This window comes from Oryctolagus cuniculus, chromosome 3 (assembly GCF_051225735.1).
Source record: "Oryctolagus cuniculus isolate XC-2025 breed Fujian yellow rabbit chromosome 3, ASM5122573v1, whole genome shotgun sequence".
Taxonomy (NCBI): domain Eukaryota; kingdom Metazoa; phylum Chordata; class Mammalia; order Lagomorpha; family Leporidae; genus Oryctolagus; species Oryctolagus cuniculus.
In genome coordinates, this window is record NC_142869.1 from 117,227,238 (window position 1) to 117,250,974 (window position 23,737).

Sequence of the window (23,737 nt, forward strand, 5' to 3'; positions counted from 1 at the left end):
TGAACCCTTCCCGGCAGCCACACCGCAGGAAAGGGATGGAATTATTGGTCTGTCAGCCACCTGGCTGACAACTGCAGCCCTCCTCACTGCCATGCACCCCCTGCACAAGACTGCACGCTGGGCAGAGGCCTCCGTGCCTCCCCTTGCCTGGCCCAGCACCCCGTCCATCACACACTGGCCCAGCACCCCCCCCCGCCCATCACACACTGGCCCAGCACCCCCCCACCCATCACACACTGGCCCAGTTCCCTGCCCATCAAACCCTGGCCTAGAACCCCGCCCACCACACACTGGCTGGGCCACTGGCCAGACAGGAAGGTGAATGAACGGAGATGAAGGTTTGCTCTGAGCTGTTCTAGAAAAGAAGAGGGGATAGCTTTCAGAGCAGGTGCCCGAAGAATGCCTGGTCCTGGGAGGAGCTGCCCTCCCCAGACTGAACGACCCAGCCGCGTTCTGTATTCCAGGCTGCCACGTGCGGCCAAGACCCGATTCCCTGGCCCCTGCTGGTGTGGTGTGGCCGGGGTACAGGGCACTGATTCCCCAGGCCTGTGGAGGGCAGCCCTGACCAGGGTCCCCATAACAGCCTTGGCTGGGCTTTGGCATGCTTCTGCCACAGGTCTCAGGGCTCGGGCCACTGGGTCAGAGGCTTAGGGTGGAGAGCGGTCCACTGAGCTGGAGAAACACCATGGTGCGGCCGGCGCCGCGGCTCACTAGGCTAATCCTCCGCCTAGCGGTGCCGGCACACCGGGTTCTAGTCCCGGTCGGGGTGCCGGATTCTGTCCCGGTTGCCCCTCTTCCAGGCCAGCTCTCTGCTGTGGCCAGGGAGTGCAGTGGAGGATGGCCCAGGTGCTTGGGCCCTGCACCCCATGGGAGACCAGGAAAAGCACCTGGCTCCTGGCTCCTGCCTTCGGATCAGCGCGGTGCGCTGGCCGCAGCGCGCCGGCCACAGCGGCCATTGGAGGGTGAACCAACGGCAAAGGAAGACCTTTCTCTCTGTCTCTCTCTCTCACTGTCCACTCTGCCTGTCAAAAAAAAAAAAAAAAAAGAAAGAAAGAAACACCATGGTGCTAGGTGCTTTATGTGGGGTACGATCTGATCTTCCCTGCCCCTCACCCCCGCACGCAGGTGCTGCCCCCTGCTTCACACCCAGGAAACGCAGTCCCAGGATTGGGTCACAGTGATGCAATGCAGCCCGTGGCTGTGCTGCCCTCCTGCCTGGCCCTCTCCGCGTGGCTGTGTCCTCTGGGCGCTGGGCATGCCCAGCCCTGGAAGGCTCAGGAGGCTAGAGCTCAGGGCTGCAGCCAGGCTGATCTGAGCTGGAAACCCAGTGCTGCTGCCTGGGGGTGACAGTGTGTGCTGGCTGCACCCCTGCTCCGCGCGACTCGAGAACAGCGCGCAGCACACACGACAGCTCATGGAAAACCCAGGCCGCTGTGGCCAAGCCCACCGCAGGCCACGTCGTGGCAAAGAAGTGGCAGTGGGCGGGGCTTGGAGTCCAGCGGAGAGGCGGGGGCTTTCTGGAATGAAATCGAGGGAGCCAGGCAGGCAGAGGCTTTAAGAATGGCGGTCAAATGTGGTCTGGCTGGAGGGCAGGAGCCAGATGCCGAGATGATCAGACTCGTGTGCCCATAGCCAGGGCTCTTGGGCTGCGCCATGGCAGCCGGCCTGTGTGCCTGGGGCCCCTCCCCAGTGCCGCGGTGAGAGTCGCAAGCCAGACGCTGCTTGTGACGGCAGCCAGGCCCCTGCCGCTGGGCTCCTTCCCGTCCACCCACCTCACGGCCCGCGGAAAGTCCAGGCCGCGGTTTCTGTGCGAGTGTGCATGTGCGGTGCAGCCGGAGCCGCCCTAAGCTTTCCTGCTGCGGACTAGGGTTGCCGGCTCCCTGAGGCGGCTCTGAGGAGGCTCCGAAGTCGCTACTGCCTCGGGCCGACTCTTTCAAAGAGAGAGGAGAGAGGCCTGACCCGCCCTGCACTGTGTCTCTTAATAAGGAACAAGTCCAGCGCCCTCTTAAGAATCAGAGGAACGTCCCCTGGTGGGAAAGATGGGAGGGTGGGGACAGAGCACCAGGCCTGCGGTGTCCCCACTGCAGGGACACTCACCCTGCCCAGCCCATGTAGTGGGTGGCCTGAGAAAGGATTCATGTGTTAATTCTATCACTTATTCTTTTTGAAGGAAGGCTCTAGCCCTTCCTGGAGTTGGGGTTGGGCGCCAGAGCCCCGCGGGACACCACCCAGGGGAGCTGAAGGGGCTGGGGTCCCATCGGACCGAGATATCTACAGGGAGGGGTGCGTGGGAGCTCACAGTTACTGAGTCCAAACAGGCCCTTACCTGTGCTCTTGAGCCGGCCAGCACCTCCAGGTTGGGTATGAGTAGGAGTGGGAAAACCTCAGGCAGCCCCGGAGCTGAGCCAAAAGCGCCCCCCCACGGCCGGAGCCTCCGTGTGGCCCTGCAGCCCCACAGCGGCACCATGTGGCGGCGAGAAGAAACTGCAAGGATGGTCGCTTCCATCCTCGTGGAACTGACGCGCCCCCCTCCTTAAGAGTGGGCCATTCAAGGCGGGGGTGGAGGGGAGCTCAAGAGGGAGACGGTGATCTCTTCGTTAATGAGGAAAGCAGAGGTTCAAGCACTTAACGGGGGAAGGAAGTGACGACTCTCTGCCTCCCTCGCAGTGGGGGGTCACCAGGCAGAACCGCATCCTGGGGTCTGGCCCCCAGACCCTCCCCGATGCTTTCCCCTCACCAGCCGGCCCGGAGGCGGAAGCCACAGCTGGGAAGTGCTGGCAAGCCAGGGTGCCCCCGTTTCAGGGAGAGGCACCTGTTGTGGACTTTGAGCAGACAAACATCAAATGAGGTGGGATTCCGCTGGCTAGCCAGCCATGTTCCCTCCACTCCTGCATGTGGGGTGTGGGGTGAGACTGAGCAGGGCCCTTGAGCTCCTGCAGCGGCTGTGTGTGTGCGCAGGTGTGCACGTGTGGCACTAGAGAACTGTGGGAGTAGAAGAATCCACACTCCTCTCCCAGCCCTGAGGTCTCCGTGTACTCCGTCCTTTCCTTCCTGGCTTTGGGAGATCAGAGGGTGCTGGGGTTAAGTCACCTGCTCTTCTTCGGTTCGATCATGTGACGTGCCCGTTTCCCTGGTCTTCCTGCCCTGTGCTGACAAGCAAGGAGGGGGGTGGCAGGCCAGGCTTTAGATTATACAGGACTCCACTAAGGGTGGGGCCAAAGCCATGAGCCCACCTTGCCCGGACCCAGGGTCACCCTGACCACGAGGCCACAGACCTGCCCTGACCATGGCAAAAGACAGAGCACCAAGTTTGCATCCCGGTGCCTCCACCCTGGCTGTGAACTTGAAGGCAAGCGCCAGGCTTCTCTTGTGAAGTCCCTGCTCATGACCCCTCATTACTGGGCCAGAGGAAAGGCAGGTGATTTAAAGGGGTTTAGGGATGGCCACGTGAGCCCACATTAAACAAATGTCTGGCACATGGTTGACCTTCAGCTTAAGCCAGTCAGGGAGGAAAAGCCTTGCACTTGCAAGTGTCCTCTGCTAAGAGACCCGCCCCTCCCCACTCCCGGGGAAGGCCAGGGGCTCCCAGGCAGAGCGCAGCCTGGCAGAATGGGCACAGGGGGAGGTGAGGGTTCTGGAAGGACTGGCTGTGACAGGGTGAGATCCAGGCCCCCCCTTTGCGGAGAGACAAGTGCATGGAAGGGAAGAGGGGAGCCCCCAAGTGGGAGACAAGGAGTAGACAGAACCCTCCCAGTCCCCTGAGGCCCTGAAAACTGAGCCCACCCCACACCCTCCCAAGCAAGGCTTCCAATCCCCGGCAGGCCCTTTCCCCGCCATGTCAGCCACTGTCGGTCCCTGCTGGCCCTGGGGTGGAGCAGTTACCATTGCTGTTCGTGAGCATCCGCAGGAACCTGGGGCACTCCAGCTCCACCATCCGCCCTGGAGCAGAGGAAGGCCAGCAGCTCACGTTGTCCCACAGCCCCTGGCAGCCTGCCGGGAAGAGGCGCAGTGTCAGGCAGGGCTGCCCCCACCACCTGCCGCCCCCCACACCTGCCGCCCCCCCACACACACGCCCTTGCCCGCCTGGAGGTTCTCGTCGGATACTTCCAATGTTCCCACCCATGCTGGCTCCTTAAGATCAGAGCCCACAGCGTTTAATGCTCCTTCTCTGCCCTGGGGCTTTGGACGTGGCTCTCCCAGGCTGGAGCAGAAGCTGGTGCAGCTCTGGGCCTCAGCTGCAACAAACAACTCAACAGCAGTGGACCTCCCTCGTTCAACAGAGAGTACTCGTGAGGGCTGGGGCCTGGGCCTGGGAATGGGCATTTCTAACAAGCGCCTGGGTGACGCTGGGTGTCCCCACTCTGAGCTGCTCTGGCAGGGTCCACACTTCTGTAGCCGGTGCCTTGGTCCCCAGACCCACTGCAGCGGAGCCACCATGTACAGGTGCCCAGTGTTGTTCAGGATCCTGCCTTCTACCTCCCCGTGTCCCCATCTTGAGGCCCCTGCCTGCACTTGGAACCCAGGCTCCCTGCAGTAAGAGGCCAAACTTGTTGTGAATGACTATGTCTGTCCTTGTAGATGCGGACTTCAAAGCTGATTTCCTCTTTGATCTGGCTGCTAGGAAGCTCAGAGCCAGGTTCATAACTCACATCTGGTCATGGAAAGACTTGGAAATGCATCAGACAACTTGCTGGCCATCTTCACAGCAACCTTGGCCTTGGCCTGTGAGCGCAGACTTATTCTGGGTTAATCTGATTCTCTCTGACCTTTCATTGTAGTTGAGCTACTTTTCAACTCTGTAAGTTGCAGGTGAGTGACAGCAATGAAGATGATCTTTGTCCAAAGGCAAGCAAATGAGTATTGTCCAGGTGAAGCACACTCGACTTCCCCGCCTCCTCTTGGATTCAGCCAGTCTGTACCTAGTTGGAAATGCACCTCCCCATTCTGCAATACTTGGAACTCTCCCAGGAACCAATGCCAATTAGCTTACTCATTCCCTCACCAAATAAAGAAAATGTTGAGCAGATATTCACTTTGTGTACTTTTTTTTGCTTCTAAAAAAATCTTATAATTGATTGATTGATTTTACTTGAAAGGCACACTTCCAATAGCTAAGGTTGGGCTGGGCTGAAACCTAGGCGCATGGAACTCCTTCTGGGTCTCCCATGTGGGCGGCAGGGATCCAAGTACTTGAGCCATCACCTGCTGCCTCCCAGAGTACACATGAGCAGGAAGCTGGAACTGGGAGCAGAGGCAGGACTTGAACCCAGGCACTCAGACGTGAAATGCAGATGTCTTAACCACTGTGCCAAGTGCCCACATTCGTTTCATATTTGCGTGCTTGTGATGATGGCCGTCTTTTAAGAGTTATCGTTTCACACAAGCACACCCAAGCCCCCTAAAGTTCATTCCAGGGGCAGGGACCCAAGGAAGTTGCTGCCTATGGCAGGGCTCTGGGGACCCAGGCCATCTGTGAGGACAACACTGGGGGCGGGGTCTGGCCTGGAGGTCTAAGTGCCAGCTGTGGTCGCTGCTCGCCAGGCCTGATCTGGGTCCCAGGAGCTCACAAGCCCCAGGGTGACTCTGAGCCTTCCCAGGTGCCCTTGGAGCGGTGACTTGGCCCAGAGAAGGACTTTCATGGGTGCCCTGCTGATGTCCCCACTCAGCTGCTCTGGCATCCAGGGTCCCAGGTGCCTCCCCGCCAGCATCTCCCCGTGGCATCTCTTGTACGGGGAGCAGTGACGACCTCTGACCTCCCTTGGGGACAGAGGGATTTGGAGCTGCCTGGGGCCAGCTAGGTTCCAGGGCATTGGCACGAGCTCCAGTTCCTGAGACTGGTGACCTATGCCCAGCTGGCCAGACAGAGGCAGAGGGTGCCAGCATGTTGGAGAGCCTTCCTGGGCTAGCTCAGGTCAGGCAGGGCCTACAGGGACTCCCAGCCCGGTGCTAGCAGAGGGCAGCAGGAAGGAGCGGCCAGAGGTGAGGAGCCCAAGAGGAAAAAGCTCCCCTCCCGCTAGTGGGGTCCCCTGCCAGCTGGCTCACCACCGTGACCCTCGTGTCAGCCCTGAATAGAGAAAAGGCAACTCTGGCTGGGGGTGGGGCCAAGCCAGCCCTATGCTGGACACACGTTCTGGAGCTGAATCTTACACTGGGCACAGAGGTCAGGTAGAGTCCCTGCCCCATGGTAGAGAGAAGGAACCCAGGGCCCCAAGGGCAAAGTGACAGAGCCAGCTCTGGGGGAGCTGGGATCCCACCCAGCCTTCCCGATCCCCCAGCCAGGCAAGGGTTCCACCCTTGGTGGCTACGGCTGAGCATCCAGAAGAAGACTCACTCCCTTAAGCCCAGCTCCACTCTCTGGATGGGAGAAGCTCAGAGCACCCCCGGAGCTCAACAGGCTGCCACGAGTACATCCTGAATGCACAGGGCCCTGTGCCTGGGGCTGGTACTTGGCTCATTATATTTATTTCAATAGTTGCTAATGAATTTATTATGTCTTAGAAAACCTGTAAAATCAACGCATGGCATCTGTGATGTTAGAGCTTGCATTCAGGATGAGGCTATGTTTTTAGAGGTGCGTTGAGGGGCTGGCGCTGTGGCGCAGAAGGTTAATCCTCCACCTGCGGCGCTGGCATCCCATATGGGCGCCGGTTCTAGTCCCGGCTGCTCCTCTTCCAATCCAGCTCTATGCTATGGCCTGGGAAAGCAGTAGAAGATGGCCCAAGTCCTTGGATCCCTGCACCCGCATGGGAGACCTGGAAGAAGCCCCTGGCTCCAGGCTTCGGATCGGCACAGCTCCAGCCATTACAGCTATTGGGGAGTGAACCAGCAGAAGGAAGACCTCTCTCTCTGTCTCTCCCTCTCACTGTCTATAACTCTACTGCTCAAATAAATAAATAAAATCTTTTAAAAAAGATTTGGAGGGAAAATAGTGCGACAGCACCAGGGGCACGTGGCTGCAGGTGGGTGGAAGGGGACATAGCCGAGGAGGTTGCTGGCCCCCTCCCAGACACTGGTGCCCCCAGGCCAAGCAAGACTGGGAGGTGGGAGGGCACCCCTTGCTCAGCTGCTGTGGGAGTGCTGGCCCTTGCCGGAGAGCCCGGGATCCTGGGCTGTTTTAGATCCAGGGCAGCCAAATCTGCCCCCAGCGTGGGTGGGGGTGAGAGGGACTCCATGAGATGCTGGATGGGGGAGGGAGCTTCATAAACAGAGCTCCAGCTCCTGAGACCCAAGGGAGGGGTGGCTGCCTCTGGGGAGCGCCTGCTGAAATGAGCGGGAATGACGGTGCTGGCGTGGCACAGTGGGATAAGCCGCTTCCTAGGAGCTTCCAAGTCCCAGCTGCTCCACTTCCCATCCAGCTCCCTGCTGATGCGCCTGGGAAGGCAGTGGAGAATGGCCTAAGTGTTTGGGCCCCTGCCACTCTTGTGGGAGATCTGGATGGAGTTCCTGGCTCCTGGCTTCAGCCTGGCCCAGACCTGGCTGTTGCGGCCTTCTGGAAAATGAACAAGCAGATGGAAGATTTCTGTCTCTGTAACTCTGCCTTTCAAATAAATCTTCGAAAGGTAGAAAGAGAGGGAGGGAGGATGGGAGGGAAGAAGGAAGGGAGGGAGGGAGGGAGGGAGGGAAGAAAAAGAAATGGGTAGGAAGGAGCTTGCAGGCAGGTAGGCCCAGAGCGTGCTGGGGTTTGCGCCTTCCCAGCCCTCGGCCTTCTCTGCTGCTCACCTGTCCCCGGGCCACTGAGATTGGCTACCAGGGAATTCTAAGTGGACGCCAGGCACAAACACCATCTTGGGGGGGTGGGCTGAGTGCCCACCGCCGCCTGAGAGGACGGCTTGGGACACTGGGCTGGGAAGGTGGTGTGGCTTTGGACTCATGCACACCTTGTACACACCACCTACCTGCACAAGCTTTGCTTTTGTCATCTATAAAATGGCCATGACGATATTCTCCAGGATTCTTGTGAGAGTTCAATTAGGTGCAGGTGCTGTCGAATATTTTCTGATCTATTAACCTATGTTCTTTTTCTTTTCTTTTTAAAGACTTTTTTTTTTTAATTTGAAGTGAAGAGTTACAGGGGGAGACAGAGAGACAGACAGAGATCTTCCATCTGCTGGTTCACTCCCCAGATGGCTGCAATGGCCGGGGCTGGGCCAGGATGAAGCCAGGAGCCCCACCCAGGTCTCCCACGTGGGTGGCAGGGGCCCTGGCACTTGGACCGTCATCTGCTGTTTTCCTGGGCACATTAGTAGAGGTTTGGAAATGGAGCAGCTGGGACTGTAACTGATGTTCCCATGGGACACCAGTGTCAGCTGCTGCACCACAGCGCCGGCCCTCCTATGCTCTTGTACATTTTTTTCCTTCCCTCTCTCCTCCCTCCTTGGATTACCAGTAGGTTCAAAGTCTCAGAGGAAGAAGGAAAACAGTCTCCCAGGTCTTGGGGGAAGGAAGAGGTGTTCTGGTGTCATCAGCATGCTTGGGAAGAGACAGGAAAGGAGCAGGGTTTCCTAGGAGCATGACAAACAGGTACATGGAAGGTTCCAGAAGGAGTCATGAGAACCTTGCTCCCCAGCCAGCCTTTGAGCGGGGGGGACGGGGGAATGGTGGCCCCCAAGAAGACACAGGGCCTGGGGATGTGTGTCCAGAATTTGCCACCAAAAATGCAGAAGGTTCTACCTGCACCCAGTAGTGCTGCCGGGCCATGTCACCTTCATATTCGGGAAGGCCCTGGACCCAGGGCCAGGCCCCACACGACACTCAGGGACAGCGCGCTGGCCCAGAGGCAGGCCTGGGGTGAGGGCCGGGGCCAGCAGGAAGGGGAAGGAGGACCCCCCCAGCCCGTTACCCTGCACAACAGAGAACCTTAGGCCCCTTGGGGTCTGCCTGATGCTTCCCCGGAACCTAGTATCCATTCCCCAGACGGTGATTTACTTAGAAATGAGCCCAGATGGTCTGACGAGAACCTGGGACTCTTTCTGGAGCGAGGTGTCGGGCTGCAGGGAAGGAGGGCCAAGCAGCAGCCAGCAGCCCCCACCCCACCCTCCGAGGACCAGGCTGAGGTGGTGGGTGCGCCATGTCCCCTGAGGCTCACTTCACCTGCTAATGGCGGAAGCAAGGAACTCACAGCCCCTCCTGGCCTTGTCCCCATGTCCCCCAAGCCTCTTCTAGCTTCTGCACCTGTCCCCTGGGATGCTGCCTCTCTTGCCCACCAGAGGCCGCTCCAGGCAAGCTTTTGAGCACCTGGAGCTGAGTCCCAGGGGCCACAGCAGCCGCCCCTGGGGAGCCCTCCCCGTGCACGTGGAACCTCACCTGGCCGAATTACTCGGGATTGCCCATCTCCCTGGCTCGCTCACTCTCACCCTCACACTTGCTCTCATTTCTTTCTAACAAAGAACCTTTCTCTGGAGGACGAGGATGTCAGTCAACCCCCCACCCCCACCCCAGGCTCAGCTGTGCTGGGTTTTATTAGCCTGATTTGCCACCTGGAAAACGCTCAGGGTTTGGAGTCAAACGATTTGGGCTGAAGGTCCTATTGCAGTTCTGTGAGATGCTGGGCTTCTCTCAGCCTCAGTTTTCTCACCTGTGAAATGGTCATGATAATAATAGTACTTATTGCACTCCTGTTTTAAGAAGTAAACATTGGGGCTGGTGCTGTTATGAAGTGGGTTAAGCCTCTGCCTGCAGTGCCAGCATCCCATATGGGTGCTAGTTTGTGTCCCGGCTGCTCCACTTCCAATCCAGCTCTCTGCTATGGCCTGGGAAAGTAGTGAAAGGTGGCCCAAGTCCTTGGGTCCCTGCACTCGTGTGGGAGACTTGGAAGAAGCTCCTGGCTCCTGGCTTTGGATTAGTCCAACAGTGGCTGTTGCAGCCATCTGGAGAGTGTATCAGTGGATGGAAGATCTTTCTCTCATTCTCTAACTCTACCTTTCAAATAAATAAATAAATAAATATCCTTTTTTTTTTTAAAGATTTTATTTATTTGAGAGGTAGAGTTACAGACAGTGAGAAAGGTTTTCCTTCTGTTGGTTCACTTCCCAAATGGCTGCAATGGCCAGAGCTGTGCCTATCTGAAGCCAGGAACCAGGAGCTTCTTCCTGTCTCCCACATGACTGCAGGGGCCCAAGCACTTGGGCCATCTTCTACTGCATTCCCAGGCCATAGCAGAGAGCTGGATTGGAAGAGGACCAGCAGAGACTAGAACCGGCGCCCTTATGGGATGCCAGCGCCGCAGGTGGAGGATTAACCTACTGCACACGGTGCCGGCCCCATAAAAATCTTTTTAAAAAAGTAAACATTTTTACAAAATTGTCTAAAATGTTATGCAAATGTTTGGCAACCAGATGAGCCCTGCCAAGGTAGGGATGGACAGAGATGAACGTGGGTGTCAGTGGGGGTGGCCCAGGGGGCACCAGGAGCTGGGGGCAGTGCAGGGGGAGCTGGGAATGGTCTTGTTTTCCAGGGAAGGACCACAGTAAAGGCCAGGGCATGTGAAGTGATGACTCAGGCCACACTGCGGATGGCCCTCAAACACAAGCTCTGTGGAAGACGACAGACTCAAAAGGTCACGGGCCACACGATTCTATTTTTATGAAATGCCCAGAGTTGGCAAATCTGTGCAGACAGAAAATAGATTCGTGGTTGCCGGTGGCTGGGGAGAGGGAAGCAGGGGGGGCTCTACCTGCTAGGTCCAGAGCTTTGTTTTGGGGTGACCAAGTTGTTTTGGGAAGCGGTGGGGTGGGGCTTGCAAAGCAGCGGAAGTGCACTGAACGCCATCGCGTCATTCACTTTGAAATGAATAAGTTAATGTTACCCGAATTCCCTTCAGTAAAAATGACACCCAAGTAGGACATAGGTCCAGGTCTGTCTGACCATCAGGCCCACACACCATCCTTCTAGAACATTCTTCTGCTAAGGGAGAGCCGGAGCCCTGGCACCAGCCAGCTTGGAGGGAGTGCGTGGATCCTGTAAACAGAGGACTACGTCGCCATTGTGGTAAAGCAAGCCGGGCAGCTCTTCCGGTGACCCAGAGATGTCCCCATGGAATGCCCGGAAAGCCTTGGCCACCTCACCCGGAATAGCTGCAGAGTTAATTTTTCATCTGGGATCAGTGTGCCAGGCTCAGGGACAGCTCGGTGAGTGACACTTCCTGTGCCTCACCTGGCGCTCAAACATTAACCTCTACCCAGGGAGCGGCGGGCAGCTTAACCATTATCCTGCACCCCCAGCAGACTGTCCCACCGGCCCCTGCTCCTGCCCTGGGCCTGGATGCCCCTGGCTGGCCTCCCTGGGGCACCCGCCTGGGTGAGGGACACGGGGCTGGCTCTGTCTGAGCGCCTCTAGGATCTTCCACGAGGCTCGGTGCCCTGCCTGATTCTGATGCAGACACCTGCTCTCTTCTGTTTGGGGTCGGGGAGGGATTTTCCCTGCAGCCACCACTTCTGATCTCCACTCCCTGGTGGATCCCTGGGGTCTGCCTTCTCAAAAGCTTGGCAGGGCAGGCCTGAAGAATGTTCCAGAAGCATGAGGTCTAGAAGAGAGGGGTGCAGTCAGCCCCTCACCCGGGTCCCCCCACAGAGCGTGAGGCCGAGCCACAGCAGGAGTCCCTAAGGAGCTTTCTCAGCCCTGGTTGCACCACGGAGGACCACGGGCCACAGTGGCAACCCCGAGGAGAAAGGATGGACCAGCCCAGCTCCCATCAGCCAGCCGGGAATTGGGCATGGCAAGACGACAGCCTCTCCGAGTGATGGAAACGTGCACTTGGCATGGACAGGGTGAGTGGGCAGTGGTCCACGGACAGGCTGAGTGTGCAGGTGGGACGAGGGCCCGAGTGGACCCCTGCCAGCCACAGCAGAGGTCAGCCTGGCTGCACCATGGAGCTGGGGCGGGGAGGCCATGAGATGAGCTCCCTGCCACAGAGACACCACCCCCTTCCGAGGGTTCAGTGACTTGGATGCACAATAGCATCATGAGGTCGATCCATTATTACCCCCCCACACTTAGGAACGGGTAAGTTGGGGAGCAGAGGAGTGACGCTCTTACCCAGGAGACTCGCCTCTTCCTCCTCCTCCACACCCAGGCCACACCCACATGGGAGACCTGGAAGAAGCTCCTGGCTCCTGGCTTATGGCCTGGTACAACCAGCAGATGGAGGGACTCTGTCTGTCCTCTCTCTGTAACTCTGTCTTTCAAATAAATAAATCTTAAAGAACAGGGTACAGTAGCATTTAATACATTCACGATATAACATTGCACAACCCTCATCCTTATCTTGATCCAAGATATTCTTATCGCTCCTACAACAGAAACCCTGTACCCATCAAACACTCACTCCCATTGTCTCTCGCCTCAGTCCCTGACAACCACCCATCTAATTTGCATCCCTGTGGGTTTATCTGAACTGGACATGTCATAGAAACAGAATGATGTAACAAGCTGCTATTTGCATCTGGCTTATTTAACTTCGCACCACAGTTTCAAAGTGTTTGGAAGGCACCACATTCGGCTTTTCTACACAGCTGGGGGGAGCGAGAGTTGTTTCTACATCTCATCTACTAGGAATAAAGCGGTTAGAAAGCAGCGCATGGGGCCAGCACTGTGGTGTAGCAGGTAAAGCCGCTGTCTGCAGTGCCAGCATTCTATATTGGCGCAAGTTCATGTCCCAGCTGCTCCTCTTCCAATCCAGCTCTGCTGTGGCCTGGGAAAGCAGTGGAAGATGACCCAAGTGCTTGGGTCCTTGCACCCACGTGGGAGACCCAGAGAAAGCTCCTAGCTCCTGGCTTCGGGTCAGTGCAGCTCCGGCCATTGCGGCCAACTAGAGAGTGAACCAGCGGATGGAAAACTCTCTCTCTCTCTGCCTCTCCTTCTCTCTCTGTGTAACTCTGACTTTCAAATAAATAAATATTTAAAAAGTGATGCATGCCCAAATGCATTGTGAGTATCCTCAGTGGGTTCTTTTCTTAATGCTGCACCCCTCTTCCTCACAGACAATAGAGAGCAAAGGACTGAGATGAGGGTAGGCGATAAGAATAAAATGCAAACATAAAATCAATAGCATTTAGAGTTGTTGAATGACAGTTTACATTCAAATGAACAAACTGTATGAAGTATCTGAATATTGCACATTTTTTTTTTCTCCTTTGATATCGTAAGCTGGAAGTAGACATTGCCACTTCCAGTCTATAAATCAGGAAAGTGAGGCTCAGAGGCCTGTGTCAGCCAGGGTTGCACCCCAAGTGATTCTGACCCACAAGCCTGTCCTGCTACCTCACTCATCAAACTGGCAGTGGGGACAAGAATGGATGGCAAAGTCACTCCCACCAAACAGGAGCCACGATGAAATCCACGCACAGAAGCTGCGGGCAGGAAATCGCCGGCTGCAACATTGGCCCCAAAGAGAGAAGAGGGGCCATGATCTGACTTGTAGGTCCGCCCCCACTGCCACCCCCATTCCACTCGGGCCCAGAGATCAAGCTTCCCTGACCCAGTGAGACTGAACGTGATCCAAGTCCAAGTGGACAGAGCACCAGGCGAGCCCCGTACCTGGCACTGGCTGCTCCTCGCCCAGCCGTTCTCTCTCGAGCTCCTGCAGGCACTGGTCTCGTTCCTCCTGCAGCACCCACAGCACATCACACAGCCGGGGCGGGGCTCCCACCTGCAAGTGCAGAACCAGGGGTGCTCATCAGGGCCACTCCCTCGAGCCCACCACACAGAGACCTCCTGTGAGCAAGAACGCAGCTCCAGTGAGGAGATCCAAACCCCTGCGCAGTGCCCAGGAGCTGCTGGTGTGCAGGGTGGAGGCAGCCAGTCCTGGGGGAGGATCCAGAACACAGCTGGGGCAGCTGGAGCCCTCACGCCATCTGCAGTGTGTCCGCTGCAAATCCTGACTGCGAGTTTAGCAAGGTTACCAAGGCCAAGGAGCTGCTGGCTTTTCTGGGGGCCTTGCCACGCCCTGCAAGACGTGTTTTTTTCTGTTCCAGCTACATGGCTATCTCAGTCTGGGAAAATTCAGTTTTGGTTCATACCAGTGCTTCAACACCTACACTTAACCATCTCCCTGTCCCTCAGGGGACAGCCTGAATCAGTGCATGGCCCTGGCTTCCTCGCGTCCCTGGAGCAGACTTCCGTCGTGCGGCTCCATGATTCCACGGGTGCTTGCAATGCTGAGTGAATGAACAAACAACTGAATGGATGAATGAATTGGGCCCCTGCTTTCTTTGGAGAACTCAGGTGATGGAATTTTAATACTGCAGAGTCCTTTTACAAACACTCATATAATCAGTTCTCAAAATAACACAATGAAGAGAGGCAAAAAGGAGAACTGAGACCCATGGAAGCCAGGAGATGTGACTGGGGTCACACACTCAGGGCTCTGGGTTTCAAAATCAGCCTGCCAAGGGCCAGCGCTGTGGCGCAGCGGGTTAAAGCCCTGGCCTGAAGTGCCGGCATCCCATATGGGCTCCAGTTCTAGTCCTGGCTGCTCCTCTTCTGATCCAGCTCTCTGCTATGGCCTAGGAAAGCAGTAGAAGATGTCCCAAGTCCTTGGGCCCCTGCACCTACGTGGGAGACCAGGAGGAAACTCCCGGCTCCTGGCTTCAGCTCTGGCCATTGTGGCCATCTGGGGAGTGAACCAGCAAATGGAAGACCTCTCTCTGTGTCTCTACCTCTCTCTCTAACTCTGTCTTTCAAATAATAAAGTAAATCTTAAAAAAAAAGGAAATGAAGTAAAGACAACTAAGGTAGAACTATACATCAATGGCTTCAAAGGCAAAAAGGCAAACTTAAGTACTCTCCTGTTGTCTCCTATTTGGGCTCTTCCACATTTTGCTACTCTTCATGAATGCCATCCAACAGCACCTGCTAGTGGCTGGGTTCACGGCCCCATCCTTGGCCCAGAGCCTCGGATAAGCCCCCAGCCAGTTGCAGCGGAAACATCAGAAGCATCCTACTCTGAGGCCACTTAACGCCCATTCCTTCCCCACCCTCAACCCTAAGTTTCCATTTTGCTCTTGACACTAAACAGCCAGCGATTTGGACGCACTGTTTGCTATGTTTGCTACAAGACTCTGACACTGGAACGGCTACAGTCACCCCCTTTGATCAGTGAGTGACAGGTTCCCAGATGCCCGGAAAATACTCATATCCAAGGATAATCAAGTCCTTTATATAAAAGTCATGTATTAACATGTAACCTACACACATCCTCGTGTGTGTGTGTGTAATGAGAGACAGACTGACCAAGCACCTATTGTTGGCTCACTCCTCTAACACCTACAACAGCTGAGGCTTGGAATGCAATCCAAGTCCCCATGTGGGTAGCAGGGACACAAATAGGTCATATTTCTTAAAAATATGAGAGTAGTACAAAAATTGTGGAAAAGTGGAATCAAGACAAATTTATTTTTGCACCTTTTTTTAAAATCCATGCATTTGTTCATAATGTACATTTTCTGTGAACTTTTCAAAGACCCTTTGTATAGTAATTGTCAAGAGAGCTGGCCTTGGCACAGCGCCACACACTTGTGCCCTTGTCCTCTTCCTTGTGGGACTCATCCAGACTTAGCTGAAGCCCACGGTCTCTGGCACTGGCTGGTTTTTCCGTGGAAGGGCTTGAATGGGAAAATCCACCTGCAGGTTGGCAGCCATTGCCCTTCAGCTCATCAGTAGCCACACTTCCGGTTTCGAGCCACTTTGAAAGTAACATTACTCCTCAAATGTGAGAAAGCGCCAAACAGGCACAGTCTTTTCAGTAATTTAAGGAACTATTATCTATTAAATGTTACAAAAATGGCCGGCGCCGCGGCTCACTAGGCTAATCCTCCGCCTTGCGGCGCCGGCACACCGGGTTCTAGTCCCGGTCGGGGTGCCGGATTCTGTCCCGGTTGCCCCTCTTCCAGGCCAGCCCTCTTCTGTGGCCAGGGAGTGCAGTGGAGGATGGCCCAGGTGCTTGGGCCCTGCACCCCATGGGAGACCAGGAAAAGCACCTGGCTCCTGGCTCCTGCCATCGGATCAGCGCGGTGCGCCGGCCGCAGCGCGCCGGCCGCGGCGGCCATTGGAGGGTGAACCAACGGCAAAAGGAAGACCTTTCTCTCTGTCTCTCTCTCTCTCTCTGTCCACTCTGCCTGTCAAAAAAATAAAATAAAAAAAAATAAAATAAAATAAAAAAAAAAAGAAATGTTACAAAAATGCTCAGATTCTTTGGTCAATTAAATACTCTACTTCTGAGAATCTGCACCTAAGACACCGGCCACCAGGGGGCAGCCTTGTGTCTAGAGTGCATATGGACCGAGGCTAGGTTAACTTGAGCAAGTTGAGTGGCGGATGGGGAACTGTCTGTGCAGAAGAGAGTGCAGAGTAAGTGATGTAGTTGTCGCTGTCACTTCGGGAGGAAGCTCCTGGAGATGAGGGTGGGGTGGGTAGGCACAGGGACTGGCAGTGGGAAGGGTGCAATGGACTGCTTATGTCCTCCCCTTGCCCCAAATCTACATGTTGAAGCCCGAACCTTCAGCAGGGCTGCACATGGAGGGAGGACCCATAAGGAGGGAATTTGGGCTATATGTGAGGGGAGGGCGCCGATTCCAGGGTCTTTGTAAGAATAAACACCAGAAAATGCAACCCAGCCCCCTCTCAGGAGAGGCCGGCTGGAAACAAAGCCACCTGCCAGCCAGGAAGGAGCCCCTCACCGACAAGACACTGAACCCCATTGGCCTTGATCTTGAACTTCTGACTTCCGGCCTCCAGAATTGTGAAAGTCAATTTCTACAGTGTCAGCTCCCAGGCTGGCATTTAGTGATGATGGCCTGGGACAAACAGGAAGGAAGCAGACAGAGGGGATAGTGTAGACCCAACGACCAGGGCAACATGTAGGTCAGAGGAAACTCAGCCAAGTGTCCTTGACCGTCAGCAAGTGGGAGGCAACCCCTCTGTGTTGAAAATGACAGGGGAGGGGGCGGTCAGGAATTTGAAGCACCTCAGAGAGCCTGGGTAAGGAAGCCAGGTGGGCCATGGCAGGGTGGGGTCTGGATAGGGCTCCTGGCAGCACGGTGCAGGCTGCGATCAGCCAGGAGCCCCCTTCACAGAGGCCCCTCGGCATCTGTCAGACATAGCATGCTGAGGATAGTCTCATTTCCCAAGTGCACACGACACGGAGCCTTCTGTTTGTCATGTAACCAAGCAGATAGGATCGGAGTGTTGTGCCTTTCACCCTGGGCTGCGCCAGGTCCCAGGAGCCCGAGGGCAGGTCAGCCGGGAGAACTCTCAGTGTACAGAGGGCATGAGGCGGGGAGTGAGGCTGGGGTAGCTGGAGGGACGGCTCCCCTGCCGCGTGGAGCTCTGATGCTAGATGTGAAATCTGAGCATTCCACAAGGGCTGCCGAGAAGCGAGGCTATCCTCTCCCTGGGCGCGGGAGGGAATCTGGGTTGTAACTGGGGAGAGGGTGGAGGCAGGGGAGCTCTGTGGGACCCCAAAAGGAGGTGCCAAGGCAAGACATGGACTCCTCCAAGCAACGCGGGACGCGGTATCTCCTGTTTGTGCCACTTGGCACCCTTCCTCCCCAAGTTCAACTCCAGCCCCTCAGTAAGTGTTGTGTAATGTGTTTTCCATTTACAAGGTGACCTGGTGAAATAGGCATTAATGTTAGTGTGAGGACTGGGAGAGACTTTTATGAAAGCCTTTTGTGCTTGAGAAACATAGAGCAGTGCTCTCCACTGGAGCAGCCGGAAGATGTGCCCGAGAAGAGCACTGGGACCCGAGTCCTGTGCCACCGCGTCTGGCTGAGCGGCCGCGAGCACACGGCTTCCTCCCCCGCCCCCTGAGCCTCAGCCTTCTCATCTGCACAATGGGGGAAGGGATCACCCGTGTGAAAACCAGACGAGATGGTGCTGGGGCGGACTTCGCAGAGTCTTGTGTGAAACAAGAGCTCGGTAAGGGAAGCCTTTATCATCCACCACCACCATCATCACTCACCCCAAACGTTTAGGGATGGTAAAAGCATAAAAAGAAATCCACAAATACTCCTTCAAAATGCATCCGGAGTAGCATTTCGCACACCCACAGCCCATATCAGAGCCCTGGGTTTCCGTTCCGGCTCCACTGCTGATTCTAGCTTCCCGCTAATGCTCAGCCTGGGAGGCAGTGGGTGATGGCTCAGGTAGTGGGGTCACAGGGGAGACCCGGGTGCAGTTCCAAGCTCCTGGTTTCAGCCTGGTGAGCCCCAGCTGTTGAGGGCATTTGGAGGACAAATGAACCAACAGGCAGGAGCTCCCTCCTTCCCTCTCTCGTGCCCTGCCTCCCTCCCTCTCTCTTTCTCTCTCACTCTCGCTCTCGCTCTGTGTGTGTGCATGAGTGTTGCTCTCTTTCTCTCTGCCTTTCAAATAAATAAATAATTTTTAAGGTAGCAAGTGATTTTCTCAGGCATACAAAAGAATCCCCAGGGACCTTCTTCTGAAGGGTCACCCATGACCTGTTCCCCAGCTCCCCTGGGATCCCTACTGGCCTTCCTCCAGGCTGCCCACTGCACCACCACAGGCCTGGTCAGCACCACAGATGGGGACAGGGCCACCATGCCCATAGGCTTCTATGCACCAGACCCCATAGTCAGAGGGTTGGTTTGTTTGTTGTTTGTTTAGAACCATCCACTGTGGTGGGGGTGGAGGGAGGAAGGGAAGATGGAAACGATCCAGGAACCCACCCCTCACAGAAGGCTTCCAGGCTTGCACCAGGTGCACCTGTTTCTGTCACTGGACTCCAGTCCAGTCACCACTCCCACAGCTGTGAATCCAACACAAGCCCCTACGACGAGCGCCATGACTGCACCTCCTCGGACACCCAGCAGTGGTTCTCAGCCTGGGCATAGTGGGTAAAGCCGCCGCCTGCAGGGCTGGCATCCCCTATGGGTGCCTGTTTGAGTCCCGGCTGCTCCACTTCTGATCCAGCTCTCTGCTATGGCCTGGGAAAGCAGTGGAAGATGGCCCAAGTCCTTGGGCCCCTGCACCCACATGGGAGACCCAAAGAGGCTCCTGGCTTCGGATTGGCACAGCTCTAGCCGTTGTGGCCAGTTGAGAGTGAAACAGCAGATGGAAGACCTCTCTCTCTGCCTCTCCTTCTCTATGTAACTCTGACTTTCAAATAAATAAATAAATCTTTAAAAAAGAAAGAAAGCAAGCCTGCTTGGAGAAAGAAACAGCCCATGTACCCCACTTCACTCATTGGAGTTCCAAGTTGGCCGTTTGCCAGGCGCCATGGACTAAGAAGCCTGGATTCAAGTGACCGTTTTTCCACTGATGGACACATGTATGTGCAATTTAGCAAGCAGAGGTTGCTTTCAGGATGTGGCCTTTCACCCCTTGTCATTCAACACACTCCCTGAGCTCCCCCTACCCCATGGCAGGCCCTAGGGATAAGGGATAAACAAGACAACGCTCAAGATCAAGGTGAGCGTATTGGAGGGTGTGTGGTGGGGACAGATGTGTTGGAGAATAATTAGAATAACGTTTGTAAATATTCTCCTGAGATGCACGGGGGCAGAGGCGGCATGAGGATGTGCGCTCAGGGCTCCTTACAGGAAGCCTAGGAAGCTGCCCCTTGGGGCGGGTGCCGTGGTGCAGTGGGTTAAGCCGCCGTCTGGAAGCCCGCATCCCACATCAAAGTGCCTGGTCCAGCTCTGTGCTAATGTGCACCCTGGGAGACAGCAGGTGATGGCACAAGGACTTGGGTCCCTGCCACCTACGTGGGAGACCTGGATGGAATTCCTGGCTCCCGGCTTCAGCCTGGCCCAGCCCCAGCTGTTTTAGCAGCCATGTGGGATTTAACCAGCAGATGGAAGATATTTACTGCCTCTCTCTCTCTCTTTCTCTGTCAGCTTTTATAATAAAAAATTAATACATAAAGGTTTTTAAAAGATCTATTTATTTAATTAAAAGGCAGAGTTACAGAGAAAGAAAGGGAGAGAGACACAGAGAGAGATCTTCCATCAGTGAGTTCACTCCCCCAGATGGCTGCAACAACTGGGGCTGTGTTCAGTGCCCACCTCTGGCTCCTGACCCCAGCTTCCTGCTAACATGGACCCTGGGAGGCAGCAGTGATAACTCATGTGATTAGGTTCCTGCCACTCACTAGAGAGACCCGGATTGAGTTCCTAGTTCTTGGCTTTGGCCATGGACCGGCCCAGTCATTGTGAATATTTAGGGAATGAACCAGCGGATAGGAGCTTTCTCTGTCTCTCTTTCTGCCTGCCTCTTATAAGGAAATAAATAAATAAAATTTATCCTAAACATATTTGAACCCCTTAAATTTTGAGATCAGATATTTTACCACCCAGGGTGAAACAGGAGGAAAGCAGAGCTTCAAAGGCTGGGAATACGCCAGTGAAAGTAGGTCAATTCCACACCTATTCATTGAAGCAATTTCTCTGTGAAGAAGTGTGAGACACAACCCTTGTCCTGCATAAGCCAAAGGACCACAACCTGCACACAGGGACTCCAAGGCATTAACACGTGAGTGTGTGGAAATGTCACGGAAACCCAAGAGGGCATAACGCACAGAGCCCCCGGTGGCTGGGAAATCACGGGATCTGGGTTCAAGTCCCAGCTGTGCTCCTAAACTTGCACATCTCAGGCAGGTAGCTTCCTTCTCCCCGTGAGTCTCCCTTTGCTCATTTGTAAAATGAGGCCACTGAACCAGAGCCTAAGGAAGCATCTTTGCAAGGCACACTGAAGATCTGCGTGGAGAAAAGTCTTCTCATTTCCCCCTCTGCTTATCCCTGAGAGAGCCTGAGGGTCGCCTGGAGACGTAGGCTCATCCTCAGTCCTACAGCCCAGGTGCCAGGTAAGACAACCTGAGGGTTACTGCAAGCATTTAGCAAGGAGTCGGGGTGGCTCTAAAAGAGGCAGCACTGTCTTTCTCCGCCCTAGCCGCTGAGTAACACATCTCCTGGCTGTATTTGGCTTTGAGCTGCTCCCAGGGCCCCAGGGGGGCAGCCCCCCCAAATTGCGGTGGATGCACTTGAGAGATGAGGCTTGGAGCTTGCAGGGGAGCTGGGAGTGAGCCCCAAATTGCATTTTTTCTAAGCTACTGCTGCTAGAATGTCAGGGAGCTGCTGGCTGGGCACCCCACAAGTGCCACGGCTGTCACCCACTCCCCTTAAGAATCTCACAGGAGTAGGTTCTGGAAGACAAAGAGCCAGGACCCCAGGAGCCAGAGATGGAAGGTTCAGAATTGAGTCCCCAAGCTCTTGTGGGACCCCAAGCCCTTGGGGGCCCCTTTGGAATGCCAGGGAGGAGGGGTGGTTCTAGAATCTGCCCCCCCCCCCCCAGCCCTCGTCCTCAGCTCTTCCATCGTGCCCGCCTGCAAGTAGCCACTCTCTCACTAAGACAGACCTCAGAAGCCCCAGACTCTCAGGAGCTTCTGTGGGCAAGAATAGCAAACTCCCCCCACTCCGCCCCTTCTTTCCTCTCACGCCGTCGCGTCTGTGGGCCGTCTGTGGGGAGTGGCCGCTCCCAGGAGCTGCCAGACCCATCTAGGACCCGAGCACCCAGGACCCGGGAGAGGCAGCACTACAGCGGCCATCGCGAACCCTGGAGCTGTGGCCACAGCCCCCGGGAAATGTCAAGGCTTCAGGGCGGGCCCCGCGGACGGCTGTTTGTTCCCACCCTCCTTTCCTGGCACCGGGCATGTTTCTGTCTTTCCGTGCCAAGCTCTGGTTTGTCGGCTGGGAAAAGCAGCGATGAGGCTGCTAGGACATTTTGGAGGCACAGCGGCCAGCGGCGCTTGAGAGGCTTGAGAGATTTTCGTCTAGGACGCGTGGGCAGGAGGGAGCGGTGGGGCGGAGGGCGAGGGGGTCCCGGAGCCGCCTGCTGCAAGCCGTACAAGCCGCTGTTATTCCTGAAGAGCAGACCGTCTATTGTTGGGATGGGGCGGAGGCAAGGCTTGTCCCCCGCCACCTTCATCTCGCGTGGGACTCGGGGCCCCAAGCCGGCGGAGCGCGCCGTACTCACCGAGTGGGCGGCGCAGGCGAACCCCAGCAGCAACCACAGCCCCAGCGGCGGCCCCGGGCGGGGACACATGTTGCCCCGCGCGCCCCTCGACAGCCGCCGGCAGGTGCGCTCGACCAGTTTGTGAGCTCAGGGCCCCGGACAGGGTACCGGGTCCCGGGCAGCCGCAGAGCTTGGAGGAGCCATCCTGGGCGGACGCGGTGGCTGCACGCTCTGCGCTCTGGGGCCCATAGATAAGGACGTTGCGCTAGGGGCGCTCCTCCGTCCAGCGCAGACTGGCTGGGGGCAGACGGGGGGAGGAGGCAGAGGCAGGGCGCGGTGCTGGAGCTGGCGCCCGCAGGCTCTGCCCAGCCATCTACGCCGCAACCCGCCCTCTCCCCAACACCCCCACCACCCCGGAGTCATGCAACCCAGAAGCTCAAAGAGGGAGCCCAGGTCTAGACCTTCACGGCTAAGCCTGAGCCTCTGTGGCTGACTTGGGCGTGAGAGCCAGCTGTGACAGTTGTGCCATCACAGCTGTTAGTACCGCTGCGTCCCAGAGACTGTTGATGAGGTTGATACATCCCAGCAGAGGATAAGGGAGGACACTTTCAACGTCTAAGTCCAAAATCAAAGCTCGGTACACATCCCCCACAAAGTGTACATAACCACTGACTCCCTTCTAGGAATGTTAAAAAGATTATGTTATATTTGAAAAGCAGAGGGACAGTGAGGAGAGACTTTCCAACCACTGGTTCACTCCCTAAATGGCCCCAATGGCGAGAGCCAGGAGCCAGGAACTCCATCCGGTCCTCCCAGGTGAGTGGCAGGGGACCAAGCTCTTGGACCATCATCCACACCGCCTTTCAGGCACATTAGCAGGAAGCTGGATTGGGAGTGGCGTAGCGGGAACTCCTGCTGGTGCTTCGATATGGGTTGTCAGTGATTAACCGATGAAGTGCAATGTTAGCCCTCCTTCTGGGAATGTACTCCACACAAATACTCACCAAAGGGTCTGATGGAACATGTTGGGGGGAGCCTTGTGGAAACACCCTTACAGAAGCAGACAAGGTCAAGGGAACCCCGAGGCTTGCCCTTGATGGTTCCTCAGAGTGAGCAACCATTAGTCTGATCCTTTTTCTGCCTCTAAACACAGACACACACACACACACACACACACACACACCCCTGAGGTGAGCTCCCCATCGCTGATTCCCTTGGCATAAGGAACGGGCGTGAGTTCTGCACCCTCTTCTCTTCTTCCATGGACAAGCTCACCCAGCCTCCTACACAGAGCCAACGGGAGGATAGCCCTGGGCGAGGCTGGCCCTATGCTGGCCCAGTCCTACCAGTGACAGAGTAATGTTCTCTCTCAGCTGGGGTGTGCTGTTAGAAAGCCTTCTTGCCCATAAGCATAAATCACGTTCTCCAAAGCCAACTCGATCACTAACAGAAGTGGTACTCGGCCTTGTCTGTCTGAGTCTTATTTCTCAGTTGGTCCAAGATGCATTCAGGCTGGGAAGAAAAAAGAATGTCCTTCAAACCCCAACACCCTAAATGTGCATCAGTAAGCATGTGATACGGACTTGTAATGTGTATGTACAGACTTTTGCATTGCTTTCATGTTCTCTCTCTCTCCCTCTCTCAAATGTACTTATTATTTGAAAGGCAGAGTTACAGACAGAGAGAGAGAGAGAGAGAGAGAGAGAGGTCTTCCATCTGCTGGTTCACTCCCCAAATGGCTGTAATGGGCTGATCCAAAGCCAGAAGTCTGGAG

General features: G+C 55.9%; 1 protein-coding gene across 4 annotated transcripts in view; it reads right to left on the minus strand.

The window, feature by feature from the left end:
* The window catches only part of SCTR (secretin receptor), a 55,363-nt gene extending 33,123 nt beyond the window's left edge, over positions 1-22,240 (minus strand). Inside the window, exons 1-3 of one of the 4 annotated variants that reach the window (XM_008258411.5) lie at positions 21,985-22,240; positions 13,534-13,645; positions 3,883-3,990 (exon numbers count right to left, since the gene is read on the minus strand). In XM_008258411.5, coding sequence (XP_008256633.4) covers positions 3,883-3,990; positions 13,534-13,645; positions 21,985-22,053 — 289 coding nt within the window. In that variant the 5' untranslated portion in view covers positions 22,054-22,240. 4 annotated transcript variants of the gene reach the window in all.
* Between the last annotated feature and the right edge of the window lie 1,497 nt (positions 22,241-23,737).